We start from the raw sequence: 17,138 nt of genomic DNA, 5'->3' as shown, positions 1-17,138 counted from the left end.
TTTCTCATTCTTTGATCCGTCGGTATAAATTCTTGTGTAGTTTTTAAATTCGGTGAGGAGCTCTTGATAACAGTTGTGGAAAACGGAAGGGTTTGTCTCAGATTTTTTTCCATCGTGTAGCGTAACAAGTACTTTTGGTTGTTTAATTAGCCAGGGTGGTGTTTCGGAGATGGACGTTTTCTGAATTTTAGAAAGATCAATTTTTGTACTGTCAAGGCTGGATGATATTCTAATGCCAAAGGAAGGTATGGCGTTTGGTTTATTTTCGTATAAGGTTTTGTATTTGGGTTGAAAAACAGCCGAAAAAGCAGGATTCAGAGGGTTTGATTTTAATTTGAGAGCATACTGTGCGGAAAGCATTTCTCTACGGTGCGATAATGGTGGTTCGTTCGCTTCAGCTAGTAGGCTTTCACAAGGGGATGTTTTAAATGCTCCCAGAGCCAGTCTTATTCCCTGATGATGAATTGGATCAAGCATTTTAAGATCATAGTCCATTTTGGAGCGAATAAACGTTCTGTATAAAGTCAGGTTGACTTTTCTATCAGCACCCCAGTCAGTGTGCGCTACTACTTTTAGTAGGTTAAGTGCTTTTAAGCATTTAGCTTTCAAGTTCTTTAGGTGTGGAATAAAGGTCAGTTTTCTGTCAAAGATTATACCTAAATATGTTGTTTCCTCAACAACTGGAATAGGTGTTCCATCCAGCGAGAGGTTCGGTTCATCGTGATGTCTTCATAACTGACAGAAATGCATGCATACCGTTTTTGATTTCGAGAATTTGAAACCGTTTGCATTGGCCCAATTTTGAATCTTGTTTATATTTTGCTGCAGTTGTCTTTCAATTGTGTGCATGTGCTTTGATCGATAACATATTAGAAAATCATTAACGTATAACGAGCAATCCACACCAGGAGCCAAACACTTGGTGATGCTATTAATTTTGATGTTAAAGAGCGTCACAGATAAAATACTGTTCTGGGGCACACCCATCTCTTGCTCGTGCAGATCTGAGAGGGTAGAGCCCACTCGTACTTTGAATTCTCTGTCGAAGAGAAAGTTGGATATGAAATAGGGCAGACGGCCTTTTAGACCTAGTTCGTGCAGGTCATTTAGTATCCCGTACTTCAACGTCGTGTCATAGGCCTTTTCTAAATCAAAGAAACCGCTACTAAATGTTCTTTCTTAATAAATGCATCGCGAATAAATGTGTCCAGTCTAACCAGATGATCATTGGTGCCACGGCTATATCGAAAGCCACTTTGGGAATAAGATATTAAATTATTGGTTTCCAAGTACCAGACAAGCCGAGAATTGATCATTCGTTCAATTTTTTTGCACACAAAGCTGGTGAGTGCAATATGTCGGTAGCTTTTGGGATCTTCGCTATCTTTGCCGGGTTTGGGAACTGGTATTACAGTTGCTTCTTTCCAGATTTTTGGTACATTACCAGTAATCCATAAATCATTGAAGAGTTTCAAAAGAGATATTAATGATGATTCTGGAAGGTGTTTCAAAACCTGGTAATGTATTTTGTCAGGCCCAGCGGATGTATCATGGGCCTTGTCTAAACCCTCCCTAAGCTCCGATAATGAGAACAGTTGATTGTAACTTTCCGAGTTGTTGGATGTGAATTTTAAACGTGACTTTTCTTTTAGAGTTTTAAGTTTACGGAAGGCTTCTGAATAATTAGATGATAATGAATTTTTGGAGAAGATGTTAGCAAGAGCATTTGCAATGTCACGTTTTGAACTAAAGTTGTTATTGTTCAGTGTCAGATGTCGGAGAAGGTTTTGTTTTCTTCGTCCGTTTATTTTGCGTATAGTGTCCCAAACTTTATTAGCAGAGGAACGAGAGTTTACAGAGGAAGCATATTGCTTACATGATGCTCTTTTACTTTCTTTGATTGTACGGCGAGCTTTCGCCCGGACAATACGATATATATTTAAGTTTTCGGGCGTAGGATGATTTTTAAATTTTTTCAATGCTTCTCGGCGTAGTCTAATGGCTTTCTTACATTCCTTAGTGACCCAAGGTTTTGGGGTTCTTTTACAATTCGGCAAGGACTTGGGAATGGATTCTTCGCAATCTCTAATAAAATAGAGGTAAAATGTTGAAATAGGGTCATTAACATTGAAAACTGTATCTGCATTCAGCCTAGTTTTACAGAGTGTTTCAAATTTAGGTCAGTTGGCCTTCTTTATATTCCACTGTGGAATTACGTCATCAATTGTAGAGTTAATATTTTCAAGGAATAGTGGAAAGTGATCACTGCTGTGAAGATCATCAGCGACCTTCCAGTCGTAGTCCAAAAGCAGCAAAGGAGAACAAATTTTCAAATCGATGCAAGTGTATGTACCCGTTCCTGGGTGTAAATATGTTAGTGTTTTGGTGTTATATAGACACAGATTGTGTCTAGAAATAAAGTCTTCAACTTTATGATCTCTGTAACTTATATGATTTGATCCCCATAAAATGTTATGGGCATTAAAATCCCCAAGTAAAATAAATGGCGCGGGAAGCTGTTGAACAAGATTGTCTAATTCGTTTGGTACTAGGTTAGTGTTTGGTGGTAAGTAAATAGAGCAAACTGTAATCACTCGATGAAGAGTGACGCTTACAGCAATGGCTTGTACATTTGTGGTTAAAGGGATGACGCTATGTGGGGCTCTGTTGTTCACAATAACAGAAACTCCTCCTGAGGCCCTGTCAACATTTTGGGAGTAGGTGTTAAACAGGTTGTAGTTTTTAAATGTGATGTTGTCCGTATCTTTCAAGAATGTTTCTTGAAGGCATAGTAGTGCTGGATCATGTTCGTTTAAAAGTAGGAGAATATCATTGTAATTTGCTTTAAGTCCTCGACAGTTCCATTGTATGATGGTGTTCTTCATTATCCTTTTAAATTGAAGATTGTGGACCTAGGTTAAACTTTTCGCGGAGGCAATTTGTGTGGTTATTTCTCTGGAGGAAGTACGGGGGTGAATTTTTTGTTTTTTGGTCTGGAGTTACCTTGAGCGCATGAAGCAGTTTCTTCTGCATCCATGCTCTCAATGTCTGTTTCCGTGAGATTTTTAATTTTTGGTGATTTCGGTGGCTGAGTATTATTAAATGTAGTCTGAGTAGATGCCGTGTTTTCCTGTGCTTGGTAATGGGAGGTGTTTGAATTTGGTGTTGAATCGTGTGTTTGAGCGTCCTTCGTTGTTTTAGGATTGCTCTTCACTACAGTGGAGAAGAATGGACCAGGATGGGCTGTTTTCGCTTGTACAAGTTTTCTGGCTTCTGGATAGGGAATATTAGTTGTGTATTTTACCCTCTGAATTTCCTTCTCCTGTTTCCAGGTATCGCAATCCTTGGAATTTGCGTGGTGCTCTTTTCCACAGTTGACACAATGCGGAGTTCCTCTACAATCAGATTCCTGATGAGCATTGTCTCCGCATTGGCCACATATCTGGCTTTTTGAGCAGCGGTCTTCGTGATGGCCGTATTTTTGACACTTATAACACAGAAAGGGGTTTGGAATGTACATCTCTACCTTTACTTGCAAAAAGCCAACTTTTACCACTTTGGGTACAGTTGGCCTGTTGAAGGTGAGTACAGTGGTGTTGGTATGCTGCAGATTGTTATTACATTTAATACGTATTCTTTGGACTGCAGTGACACCTTCACCTTTCATTCCTTCAGTGATATCAGCGTCGGTGACTCCAACCAAGTTACGACAGCGAATCACGCCTTTGGACGTATTCAGTGTGGTGTGAGCGAATGAGGTCACTGGGATATCAAAGAACGTTTTCATTTTCCTGATATTGTCTGATTGACCTCGTCGCTCACACTCAATAAGAAGACAACCCGATTTCAACTTTTTAACACTTTTAGGTGTGCCAATCGATCCTGTGATAGTCTTTTCGATGACAAATGGAGATAGTGCGGCAAGCGGTTTTGTGGCATCTTTGGACTGTATGACCATGAAGCGTGGAAATGACTCCACACTGCATGGTTCGTCGTCAGACTCTGATAAGGGTTTCGATCTCTTATTTTGATTTTTGTGTGGAATTTTCCATGTTGGCTTAATTAAAATTCAGCACCCTTGCACCTCATCCACCAAGGAGCCCAACAAGGGGACAATTTTCAAGTGCCAGGGATACACAGATGCCATACTCAGTTGATAAAATTACCTTTGATTGACCCTGAAGTCGCCAATTACTAAGGTCGGTTAAATTACCCTCCGATTGACCCGTTAAGCCACCGCCTTCTAGGAAGTCTTCTAAGACTTGGAAAAGAGAAAGATAAAGGAATATAATATAGGGGCAACGGTGGTATCAAGAGAGATACAGGGAGAAGGATAAAGAAGGTGAGAGAGTAAATAAAGACTTCCTAGGGCTAGGCTTGACCAGCCGATTTGTCAAAACCGGGCCCATTCCGACCACCCCTCTAAGAAAAGTAGAGGCCAAAGTAGTGTATTACATGGAAAGCCTCTGCTCAACTACCAGGATCCTTTCCTCCCCCGACACGGGACGCAACCCACGGCAAACAGGTTGCCTCTACTTAGTCGCCTTTTACGACACGTAGCGAGGCACGTCGGGCCAATTCTTTAATCCCGGACCCGCAGGGGGCGTGATTAGAGGGAAAATTTTAGGATCTAAGTATTATTTTAAATTTTCATGACAACCAGGAAACTAGAGGTAATCGGGTTTCTCAATCAACTGTATAATTCTTTGTAAACTACTTTCTTCCTTTTGTGTCTGTTGCAGAGTAATACTGCTTAGTATACTGGTGTACTCTGCATTATAAATGAAGTGCTGTTTCTTCTGTATGAATAATGCTACAATTTATACAGCATTTCCATTTTAAGAAATATATACCAACTCAGCTGTTAAGAGAACTTTGAAACAATGTTTATTTCATGTTAGAAATGTATTTTTAAATGTAAAATATTCACATTATACACCAATATATAAAGAAGGACCTTTAGTGAATAGAATCATTTCGAGGAATCAGACATATGTTCTGAATGGGCTTATATTAACTCCTGTGCAAGAATAGTTCCCAGTTCTGATTAGTGAGAAATATATGATGTCAAACATGACAATGAGGATGGAACTGTGTGCCACTTTGTGATGTTTTTTCCTTTTTACCTTTTTGTTTCATTCATTTTTTAAAGCTGTAACATATGTACCTTTCCGAAATGTTAAGATTATATTTCACGATGACGAATTAGTTTGTTATAGCATTTACACAGTTGCAAATGGGCTTAATGCACATTTAATCTAATGGAGTTTTAAGGGGCGGTAGACCCAGGACAGAACATTGACTGATCTATATGTTGACCATTGGTTATGATTGTTTAATCACCATAAGACTCATAGATAACATAATGGCATGATTTATTGATCAGTAATCAAGGGGCACACCTATATCTCAGTTGACTAGGTAAGGTCAGAACAAATCTGAACAAAAGGTACAAATATGTTAATATCGTGGTTCTATTAATCGTATGCATTGATACAATGTGGTCAAAATTAACCACATGTATGGCACGTGTCGCTTCCTCCTATCCCTCTGACCATGATACAGAGTTGTAACCCCAAACCCCTCTCATACATAAAGTCTCGTCTGTGACTAAATGTTTGTAATGTGATGAAAACTGATCAAAATATATCACTGCGACTGTAATTTTGCATTTCACCCCTTACCAGTCATGCTAGCAGAGAGGCACATGAACTAGATCACATTGGCTACATATGTACCAAGTTAAATAAATTTCCACCTAGCGGTTCGTGAACAGATGTTGTTATAAACAGACGGATGGACAGACGTACAAAGGGTATCACAATATTTGACGATAAAGCTTTGGGATAAATTACTCTGCTTTATAATGTTTGACATAGAATCACTCAAGGTTTTGGAGTCCGTCATTATTACTCGTCTCTAGTAGTATCGCGAATAACAGATCTGGAGTATACGGAAACAGTATAGCATTTCACAACAAAATTAAAGCAAAGTAAAAAGAAGAAAATTTAGACTACTTGTATTTACTAGCAACATTCTTAGAAATGACAAGAAAATAGTCCTAGCAATCCTTTGCAAGAAACCCCCTCAAAACACCTAACAGTTTCACTCTTTAGATCCTTACAATCATTTCCACAACTGAAATAGATAAATATTAACATAAATAATAACAAATAATAAAACACGACAAAAAATACCCACTGGACTCAACATATCCATAAGTGATGCAAATAATATTAGTGTTACGTTCATGTCCCTTTACTGCAAACCAAAGTTTAATTTCTCCACCATCTTATCATAACATCTCAGCGATGATGACAAGATGCGTTTGACTTAAGTCAAACCCGATCACGTCGTGTTCTCGAGGGATGTATTTTAAAGAGGAAATTAATTCTCCTTTATTTACTTGGAGTCCTTTGTGGTGGACAATTGATCAGATGTGATTTATGTCTGATCCAACATTTGAACAGTTCGGTTTTGCTCGAATTACTTTTTCAGCAATCAGCATTTTAAAGGGGAAGCGATGATAAAGTGTCTTTGAAGCTTGATGATCTAAATGTTTGTCAATCACTTTGAGAGCAGAGGAGAAGAATGTTTGCAGAAAATAGTCATACTTTTAAGAATTGCGAGATTACGATCAAGGACACACAACGCTTTATACATTTGAAACACGTTTAATGTTTGTTCACAAAGTGCATGTTTCAGTATTCAAGAATTAAAACTCGAAGACACGTAAGGCATAAATTATACCGTTCATCAATGTGATACAATTAAAACCACCATGTAAACAATCTATGTTTGTCCCATGAAATCTAAATACACGCTCTGATGTTGTTCTACTCTCTACAAATATATTTTTTATGTGTAATTTCTCAGTAAATATGCTTTATTCCACATCCTGTCTATTTATATGACTGTAATTTCCTTGAGTTTTAATATTTCTTCCTCTTTTTCGAGTTCTTCTAGTACTGTTTATAGCATTGTCTTTATTGTCATATTCATTTCTTGCACTGGTTATTAGATTAGTGACACAAGTTTTCTCTGGCATAGTCAGCGCTATCTTGTATCCATGCATCAAAGCGAAGACGTTTCCATCACGCCCTTATTTCCAGTTGTATATTTGGTAGTGCAATCAGCGAGCTATACCGAATTCTTGGTAAGTATCAAGGGTGGATAATGTCCGTGAACTATTTCCTTCACATGGAAGTACGCAACTTGCCTTCATCAATATTCTCAACACATGTAGCATATATTGCTGTTGGGTGTTGTTCACAGGTACATTCTTTGTGGTGATGATGTCTTTGCTGCATGCATTGTTCTTTAATATTCAAAAACAAATCTGCTGGTGAATGAAATCCGAGAAAAGTAGTCACTGACACGCACATCATACATTGCCCAAAAGTTCAATGGATTTGTAGTAGATAGAAACATTTCTTGTAAAATGGTTTGCTAATCCTCTAACTAACATTACCAGTCAGGCCCTGAGCTGAAACCTTCCAAGGCAAGCGGAGAAGGGGCCGACCAAGAAACACCTGGCGACGGGACCTTGAGGCCGACATCACTAAGCTGGGTCAGACCTGGAGTCAGCTCGAGGGGATGGCACATGACAGAAGTTTCTGGTGATCTTTTATGGGCGGCCTATACCCCAGCAGGGGTGACGGGCATAACTAACTAACTAATCCTCTAACTCCGGAACATTGTTATTGAGTTCCGTCCACGGAAAGTGTTGAAACACGGAAGACAAATTTCATGGCGGCGCAAACATATACATTATTCCTTCACTAATTTGTTTTTCTTTTTTGTGGAAATATTCATAGGTTTTACACAAGGCATCTACTGGTAAAGAGAATTATATATAAGTCTTAGTCACAGCATGCGTCCTGCAGAAGTTTCATCTTGAGGTGACACTTCTTGTACAAAATTGTAAAGCAAGCCTTCAGCCTCTGGAATCATTATTTATACTGTTCTAGGTAGAAGTCGTGGCATCAAAATGCCTCTACGTCGTGGTTAGTTGATTAATATCTGACAATTTGAACACTTTCAGATCAACAAATCTTGTTATAGATTTCAGTTATCGCTGCTTTAAAGTTTATGTCCTTAAGGTTGAATTTATACCCGCTCTTTGTAAATGCATTATCGTAGCTCTTCTAAATTATCCGTGAGGATAATAATCATGTCCCAGCAAAGGAAGGTAGTGACCGCATGGAAATAATCTGGCATATTTCAGGAGACGTGAGTATTTACTCTCTCATTTGTGAATACTCAAACCAATGCTGAAATACTGTATTTAATCTCCTCGTCCATATAGATAAATCCGGCTCTGGATAACGTTTTGGTACTTGGCATTCCATCTGACCAGATATATGGGTCAAGTTTCAAGAATTTGCGTTGCATTTTCAAGTCACAATAGCCAGGCAAAGCCAGAGGAAACGTGTATTAATCAGTGGATTGCGAGTGCATGTATAAGATGTGTAGATAGGCACCACTTCTGTCAGTAAAGCACAATGGTCGTGCATCGCTTTCGCTTGGAAACGGCACACATACAGCAAGTTTGTGACGCATCGCTAATGTCGTAGGGTAAGTCATCACTTTAGATACAAGTGGCACGACTCTGTGGTCTTAAAATAAGGGAAAAAAAGCAAACCAAAAAGTTTAGCAAAATTTAACCAATGATTTATTTTCCGTGAATACAAATTGAAAATTTAAACGGAACATACGTTATTGCGAATCATATTCCAAATAATCTTAAACGTTCTATCATAGATGCTAAAATATAGAGCGATCCCATTGAATTTCATTATTGAATGTGCCGATGTGCCAGTAATCTCGATGTATTACAATGATATAATTCAGAATGTTTTGGAATAAATTGAAAGTAATCCCAAAAATAGCTGTTTAGTCCAACAGTCAATGACGACTTTGCAATTTCAATGAATAAATTTAAAAAGACAACAACATTTCTCTCAATGAAAACAACTAAATTGATTCAACTAGATTGGTAATTAATTAAGAATAAATAAACTTTCTGACCACAAACCTTATATAAAAATAAGACATAGTTAGATGATTAGGATGTGATTTATTTCCTCACAGAATTCATAAATAAATTCTCTTTCTAGAACCTTCTAAGATCAAAAGTTCATGTAAGCATTTTTACAAAAAATATCTAAACCCACAGTCATTTGCAAAAGTTAGCTTTATTTTATGTAGTTTAGAAATGACCATTACAATCTAAAATCATGACAAAAGTTAAACCCAATATAAATATACATAACACCTCCTCTCATAAAGACAAAGAAAGACATATATGATAAAGCATTCTTTCACATATGAATATAACTTTTAGTTTGTAGGGGAAGATGGATTCCTGATAATTAACATGACTTTGATAACTTATATATTTTAAATCAGAGATATAAGCAAGAATATTTATCTTTGAATCTTCGGTTGAAGAAGATTCTCTTTCAATGACTGCAATGGTCCACGGTCAGTATGTCCAAACATTCGCTCAAAAAGACTAAAACCTATTGACACTTGAACCGATTTACTAACACCAAGCAAATGCAAATGGGCATATCATTTCAATATTTTCCTGTATCAAATTATTAGGACCGAATCATATTCTTCAAAGTTTGATGAAACATGTTCAACGGCATTCACTTTCAGGGTGATATGCAGAATATTCAAACTGTTGGATGTCTAATTAACGAACAATTGCTGGAAAATTCCAGATATAAAATCTGGCCCTTGATCAGATTGGACAGATTTGGGAAGACCAAAAAACAAAGAGTTTACTGTGGTTTTAGTTATAATATTAATCAAAAGTATTACCTCTGGAAATCTGGTCAACACACACGATATGGTTAACAAGTATAATTTGCCTGACTTGGTCTTAGGTATGGGACCGACACAGTTTGCCATTATTCTGCGACATCGATCATCACATGCAGGAATCAGTAGCAGATTTTTCTAAAGTATCTGCTAATTTTCCTACCATGTAACACGTGTGACAAAATCTAGTGTTTTACTTTACGTTTTGAACAATAAACCAGATTCGTAATATTGTGATGAGTCTTGTTGACTCTAAAATGGCTAACCAAGTGAGCTTAATTGGTTTCACTAAGAATGTCCTGTCGATATGACTTAGCAACAAGACTTTGATAGCTCACTGACTACTGGACACCAACGGGTACCTCGGGTGGTCGTCCTTTTTATTATAAGGATCCCACATTTCACAAAATAAGAAACAGCTGTTGTGTTGATTTAGGTTCGCTAATAGCCCTCAGAAACAAACAGGAGATCTCATAATATTATTTCTGTTCGACATGGAGTGTCACCATGATTATAATAGGGAGAATGAGTAGAAAAAAGAGGAAACAGTGTCATCAATATCAAGTGATTGATCAATACTAGGAGCAAAAGTGACTTCATCAAAAGACTGACCAATATGATTCCCTGATCAACATCATTCTCAAGAGCTCTTTGTGCCATATCTCTAGTGACCGCTTGGATCAACTTTCTCATTCATACTAGTTTCTTCAGTGACAAGTAAACTGACCACAGCCTTATCGCCAGCGAGATCATTAGCTAGTAATAAATGAATAGCCTCAATGGATAAACAAATCACTGTTCCAACATTCACTGCTCCTGAGACTAACTTTGATGTCAAATTGACACAATGGAGAGGAACATGAACGAAACCCAACTCTACTCCCTGACACTAGAAGGAAGGCAACATACCTGATAATACTAGACTCTATGACGTTCCTGCGTCCCGGACTATTTTATTAGGTATAGGCTTTGCAGAATCCCCAATAACTGATACAAGAACCTTTGGGCATAAATGGTTCATATTTCTCCATAATTAAATCAAACTGGAATGGGGTTTCGTTTGAACCAAGAAACGAATTGTTTTGAATATATACCGTGACCTTGACCTCTTGAGCACTTGGAATAACTTTGTGGTTATTGTGTTCCTTTTTTCAACTTGCAGCAATCAGATAACGTTTCCTTTATTCTTACAATAATTGAACGTAGGAAGAGATAATGATTTCTGTTCAGCCTTATCAGAATTTTGATCCGTAAACATTTTGCCAGACTGAGACTTGGAAGTATTCGCGTGAGACTGAGATAATTTTTTTCACCCAAAAATGTTAAGAGGAATACTTATAGGCAAGGTAAATTTGTGAGTCATGGAATAATCATCAGTTGTGCGGGCAGCGTTTTCCAGTTTCCACAGTTCGCTCATAAAGGTAGGTATTGACGTCATTATGGATGTAATTCTTGAACGCTTTAATTAATATGAGCTACAGAAGTTATTGTCATCTTTATCAACCTTCGTGGTTAACACTGCATATCAAATAGTTATTACTGTTGCATAGAAAATCCGTCATGGCTTTGTCCATGTTCTTTTCTACAATTCGTAAATCGTGTCTCTATTACTCAGGTATCAATTCATAACCCTACAAGATGATTCCTTAATCACATTATATTCAGCACATTGTATGTACCGATAGTGACGTGTAGCCTTTCTTTCTGGTGCTGAATAACTCCATTTCAAACTGGCTTTTTACTTGCAGATCTTTTTATTTCAAAGCCAGATGCAGACTTAGTAAAGAAACCCAAATTTCCTTTCCCACTAAGTACTTAAACAAAATGCATTTTTTTCATTATTAAATTTAATGCCGAATGTCTGGCAAGATGAAGCATGTCGTCCGTTTTAAAGACTCCAACCCCTTCTCGGTAGGATTTGAAAACAAACTCACTACCGTAGATGACATTGTGAATGTTTTTCGGATTCATTCAAGGTTTATTAAATGTGAGAAATTAAAATCTTTACAAGCGACGATGAAAATTCCGAAACAAACTTAATGTAAATTTTAAACTTTTTTATATGATATCTCTGAATTGTTTTAAAGAAATTCTGATCCGATTTATATTGCCATCACAAGGTCTTAAACCTATTAACAGACGGAAGCAAAGCCAGCAAGTTTAACAAAATCAACAAATAATTTATATCTCTAGAATAGAAAGTGATAATTCAAAAGACACATAGATCACTGTGAATTAAATTCCAAATACTACTAAATGCTCAATGAAAAATCCGAAAGTACAGAACAATCCAAATGAATTATAATAGTCTTGACAGAATTGGTGTCCTAATATTCTTGACGTTGCTGATATACTACTGTTCTTGAATGTGCCGATGTACTAAACGACTTGAATATGTTAATATGTCAACAGCCTTCATGTAATGCAATTATATTATCCATAATTTCTTTGAAAGAGTCCACCATGATCCCAACATAGTGTTTTCGTCCGAAAAGTCAATGTGCAATTTGTAATTCCAGTGAATAATATAAATAATGATTCCATTCAAACTATATCTGAACATAATATAAGAATTATTCCACAGAATGATCTTTCAACAAGAATAATGACCTTGGTTACAAAATCCTTTTATATACATATTTCACTTGACATAAGACATGATCTAATATCAAGGGAATAAACAAGGTATTGAACTCAAATCCAAACAAACATATTGTTCGTGATTATTTGAAACCAGTTACAGTAACGAACAAAAGTTAGATGTGTCATATCGTTACTGACTCTTTGCTTCTAGTCGCGTTGGCTGACTTGTGTTATACCGGTCGCTCCAAATTAAATCGTTTCTGGATCGCCTCGGATATGCATCAGGCATTAGAATAGAAAATGCAACTGTACAGTACTGAAAAACTCTTTTGACGTGTTTTTCTGATCGCTCCAAATTAAATCGTTCCTGGATCGCCTCGGATATACATCTGGCATCAGAATAGCAAATACAGCTGTACAGTACTGAGACTCTATTGACCCATTCAGAATTTATGTCACATGACACTTGCATCGAAATGATGATCTGGATTAATAAGACACACATATATAGATTATTTAGATTGGAAACTAAATTCGAATCCACTCGCTTCGTCCCAAAGGCATACTGTTGTAATCTCTGTAGGCCTGAAACAACAATAATGTAGTAAGAAAGTATTATATAGAATATGTACTTATACTAAGACGGCCTTTTACGCTCATTATTTGCAACAAACACCCCATAAAATAGCTTGTTGGTAGATTAGGGGTATGAATAACATCATAATGGAAAAAGGTCTAGGTAAATCGTAGAAACAGACTGTTTTCTGTAAGATTAATGTATCCTAAAGAAAGCAGAAAATTACCCCCATTTCAATCCGTGTGTAAATTATCATTCTACGTTAAAACGGTCATTTGCGTGTAAGGTACTCGTTTTTTGAAGTGGTACTTTATATCGTCATTCTCTGTAAAATACTCTTGTAAAATATTATTATCAGCAAAGTTCCAGTAGTGTGTCGACTCTATGGAATTAAACAATGAAATATAAAGAGGCAATATCAACAAAGTTAGTAAATTCAACAAATGATTTATTTTCCTAGAATACGAAATGAAAATTCAAAAGACACTCAAATTATTCTGAATTAAATCCCGCTAACATCATAAATGTTCTGTCACAAGTACAAACGTGTAGCACATGCCTAATCAATTAAAATCGCATTTAATGTGCTGATGTGCCAATAATTTTTAATATGCTGATATAACAACAGTCCTCTGAGTTTCTATATTACATCTGCTCTTTTTTGCACGGCATATTTTAATCATAACCCTCTTTAAATTAAAAACAAACTCTGCATGAAATACACTGTTGGTAGATTAGGTGTGTCTGTAATCAAGGACAGGAAAATAGGGGTTATTTGAGATCAGCAGAACACAATTGTTTCAGATGGGATCGTGGTATCTAAAAAAACCATAAGTTATCCCCCGTTCAATTCATGTGATAAAACTTATTCAACACTGCTGTGCTCGTTTGCATTCAAGTCTTTAATTGTTAAAGTTATATCAGATATCGTTATTCTTTTATAATTACTATGATCTTGTAACATAATCGACAAAAATCAAAATTTTAAGAGATTTTCTGCAATTGTTCCTAAGATTTCTGAACGTGCTAGAGACATATGTTAAGCAACACCTATGAATTATTCGTAAATGTGAAATTTTGTTTTGTTTGTTTCAGCAACCGGTAAGTCATTTAAACTGTAATCAACTAAGACTGTGAAGAAAAGTAAATTAGCGCATATTTGATCAGGATCAAGTTCAGCCCAGAGCATTTGATGTTCTTGATTATTTAGAAGCAGTTCGAGTGACACACAGTAAGCTAAATATGTTATTTGAAAATATTTGCTTTTAATATGGAGAATATGCATTTACATGTAAGACAGCCTTTGTGCTCATCATTTTAATGATAGCCCATCTTTATATTTGATATGAGCACGGCATGAAAGAGGCTGTTGGTACATGCTTTTAATATGGTGAATAAGCATTTATGTTAAAATTATTTATATGAAATACAAGATTCCTTCCCTTCAAATTATATCTTAAAACAACTAAAGGTGATCCCTCAGAATGATCGTACAACACGAACGAAGGCTTTGTGTACAAAATCCATTGTATACATATTTTGCATGACCTAACACGTAAAAGAATTTTCCAAGAAAAAACCCAGGTGTAGAATTAAATTTTAGATAAATATCTCGCTTACTAGGCAACATCATGACAAAAATCAGAGGTCAACAAAACATAACATTAGTCAGGAAGAGGAAACTCTACACTCAATCACGAACTTTCCAAGAAACATAATATTGTAACTTATGATGTCTTGGGAAAACAATTATACAGCAGCAAAGGGATAAACTAGAATATGTTTCTGTATTAAAACTACTTGTTTTTGCACTGCATATTTTAATCATGACATGTTGTTAAATTTAAAACGAACTCTGCGTGATAAATCTTGTTGGTAGATGAGCAGCATATGTGAAATAAGAAAGGTAAATAAGGTTTGTTTGAAATGTGTCGAAGACCCTGTTTCAAATGGAGTGATCGTATCTTAAAGGAAATATAATATTGATTGCCGTTCAATCCATGTGATAAACCGTATCCGACGCTACAACGATTTTTTGCATGCTAGGCACTGATTAATTTAGGTGAAATCAGATATCATTATTGTCTTCTAGCATTATAATATTTTAACGTAGTTGTTAATAGCCGAATTTTAATAGTTTTTGATGGATTTGTTTCTAAGATTGCGATACGTGTTCTGTACATATTATAGAACACATGAAATTATCACTAATATGAAAACATGTTTTTTCTTTTTAGGCAAAGGTAAGTAATTTCAACTGAGATAACTAAGATTGTGGAATAAAGTAAATTAGCGCATATTCGATCAGGCTCACGTTCATCCCAGAGCATTTGATGTTCTTGATTATTTAGAAGTAGTTCGAGTGACACACAGGAAACTAAATCTGTTATATGAAAATATTTGCTTTTAATATGGAGAATATGCAGTTACATGTAAGACAGACTTTGCGTTCATTATTTTAATAATGGTCCTATTTTATATTTGATATGACCACGGTATGAAATAGGCTGTTGGTAGATTAGGTCAAACAGCAAAATATAAGGCGAAATTAACATGTATGCGGAATGTGCCTTAGTCAATGTTTGAAATAGGATTATTATATTTACAAGAAAAAGCAAGACTGTCTGCATTTATTTCCACGTGAAGGCATGTATTCAGAGCAAAATCGAACATCATTTTGCAAGGTTCCAAGATGTTAAAGCAATGATAAACCTCTCAATTCTCTCATACTATCATCATGTTGTACAATTATCGTTACTGTCAGGAGTGTATTAGCGTTTGCTGCAATTGTTCCTAAGGTATCAGGACGTAACAAATGTTTCGCTAATATGAAAACTATATTTTCGTGCTAGCTGCAGGTAAGTAATTTCAACTTCGATAAACAATGGCTGTGAATTAAGGTAATTATTTCATATTCCTCCCATGATAAAGTTAAGATCAGAACATTTGATGATGTTGATTATTTGATTCAAAAAATATGCAATTTGATTCCAGTTGCTTAGTCTGCAATGGCGTTGAATTGACTTGTGTTACAATGATCGTTCCAAAGTAAATAACGTCTGAAATGTTTGGATATAAATCAGGCATTAGAATATACAATGCAATGTACAGTTTAGAAACTCTATTGACTGTTTCAGAATTTATGAAACATATCATTTGTTTTCTTGAAATGATGATCTGTATTAACAATATAAGACGCATATATATCGATTGTTTAGATTCGAAGCTAACAAAAAAACCAACTCTTTTCCGAGAAACATAATGTTGTAATCTCTGACGACTTGAGGCAACAATTATGGAGCAGTAACATAATCGCTTCTTTAAAAGAAATAATGTTGTATTCAATGAATGACGTAAGACAAACATTATGTAGTAGTACAGGGATGAAGTAGAATATGCATTTATGTTACGTCGGCCGTTTACGCTCAATATTATAATAATGCTCCTTTTCAAATTTGAAACCAACACAGCAGAAAAAGCTTCTTGGTTATTAAGTGGTATGACTAAAATCACAAAGAAAAATAAGGTATGGGCCTAATGTAACAGCAGATTGTTTCAAACAGGATTATCGAGTCTAAAAGAATTCGAATGCAAGATCCTTTCATTCCATGTGAAAATCGTGATTGTACGAACCATTGATTCTTTGTATCTAAGGTACTAGTTTGTATAAGTGCCACTGGATATGATTATTCTCTGATAGTATTATCATCTTGTAAAAGAATTCGTACTATCAGCATTTCAGTAGTGTTTCGACCCTACGGATTTAAGAAGAAAAATCAACAAGTTTAGTAAAATCACCAAATAATTTATTTCCCTAAAATACACTGTGAAAATTCAAAAGAACCACTATTCTGAATTAAATCCCCTAAATTCTTAAATGCTATATGTTAGGTACAAAAGTGGAGGATATTCTAAACCAGATTCAATTGTCTTGAATATACTCATGCGCCAATAGTCTTGAATGTGCTATTATACCAATGGTCTCTAGTGTATAGCTGTACCAACATTCTTGAATGTAGTTGATATACCAATATTCTTGGTGTTCCACAAGCATACATTATAGGATCTCTTTGATTGAGTCATTTATATGCTCGACAGGGTGTTTGAGGGCAAAACGACAATGAGTACTATTAAATTCCTATGAATA

General features: G+C 35.9%; 1 protein-coding gene across 1 annotated transcript in view; it reads left to right on the top strand.

The window, feature by feature from the left end:
- The window catches only part of LOC149784035 (E3 ubiquitin-protein ligase TRIM45-like), a 50,409-nt gene extending 36,189 nt beyond the window's left edge, over window positions 1-14,220 (top strand). Inside the window, exon 2 of the mRNA XM_089933193.1 lies at window positions 14,087-14,220. Coding sequence (XP_089789319.1) covers window positions 14,087-14,128 — 42 coding nt within the window. The 3' untranslated portion in view covers window positions 14,129-14,220. The remainder of the gene's footprint in view (window positions 1-14,086) is intronic.
- The last annotated feature ends 2,918 nt before the right edge of the window (window positions 14,221-17,138 follow it).

The sequence above is a fragment of the Sinohyriopsis cumingii genome, chromosome 14, assembly GCF_028554795.1.
Source record: "Sinohyriopsis cumingii isolate HCF-2022 chromosome 14, ASM2855479v2, whole genome shotgun sequence".
NCBI classification, from domain to species: domain Eukaryota; kingdom Metazoa; phylum Mollusca; class Bivalvia; order Unionida; family Unionidae; genus Sinohyriopsis; species Sinohyriopsis cumingii.
The sequence above is the reverse complement of the archived record's forward strand: the minus strand, read 5'-3'. Positions and strand labels throughout refer to the sequence as shown.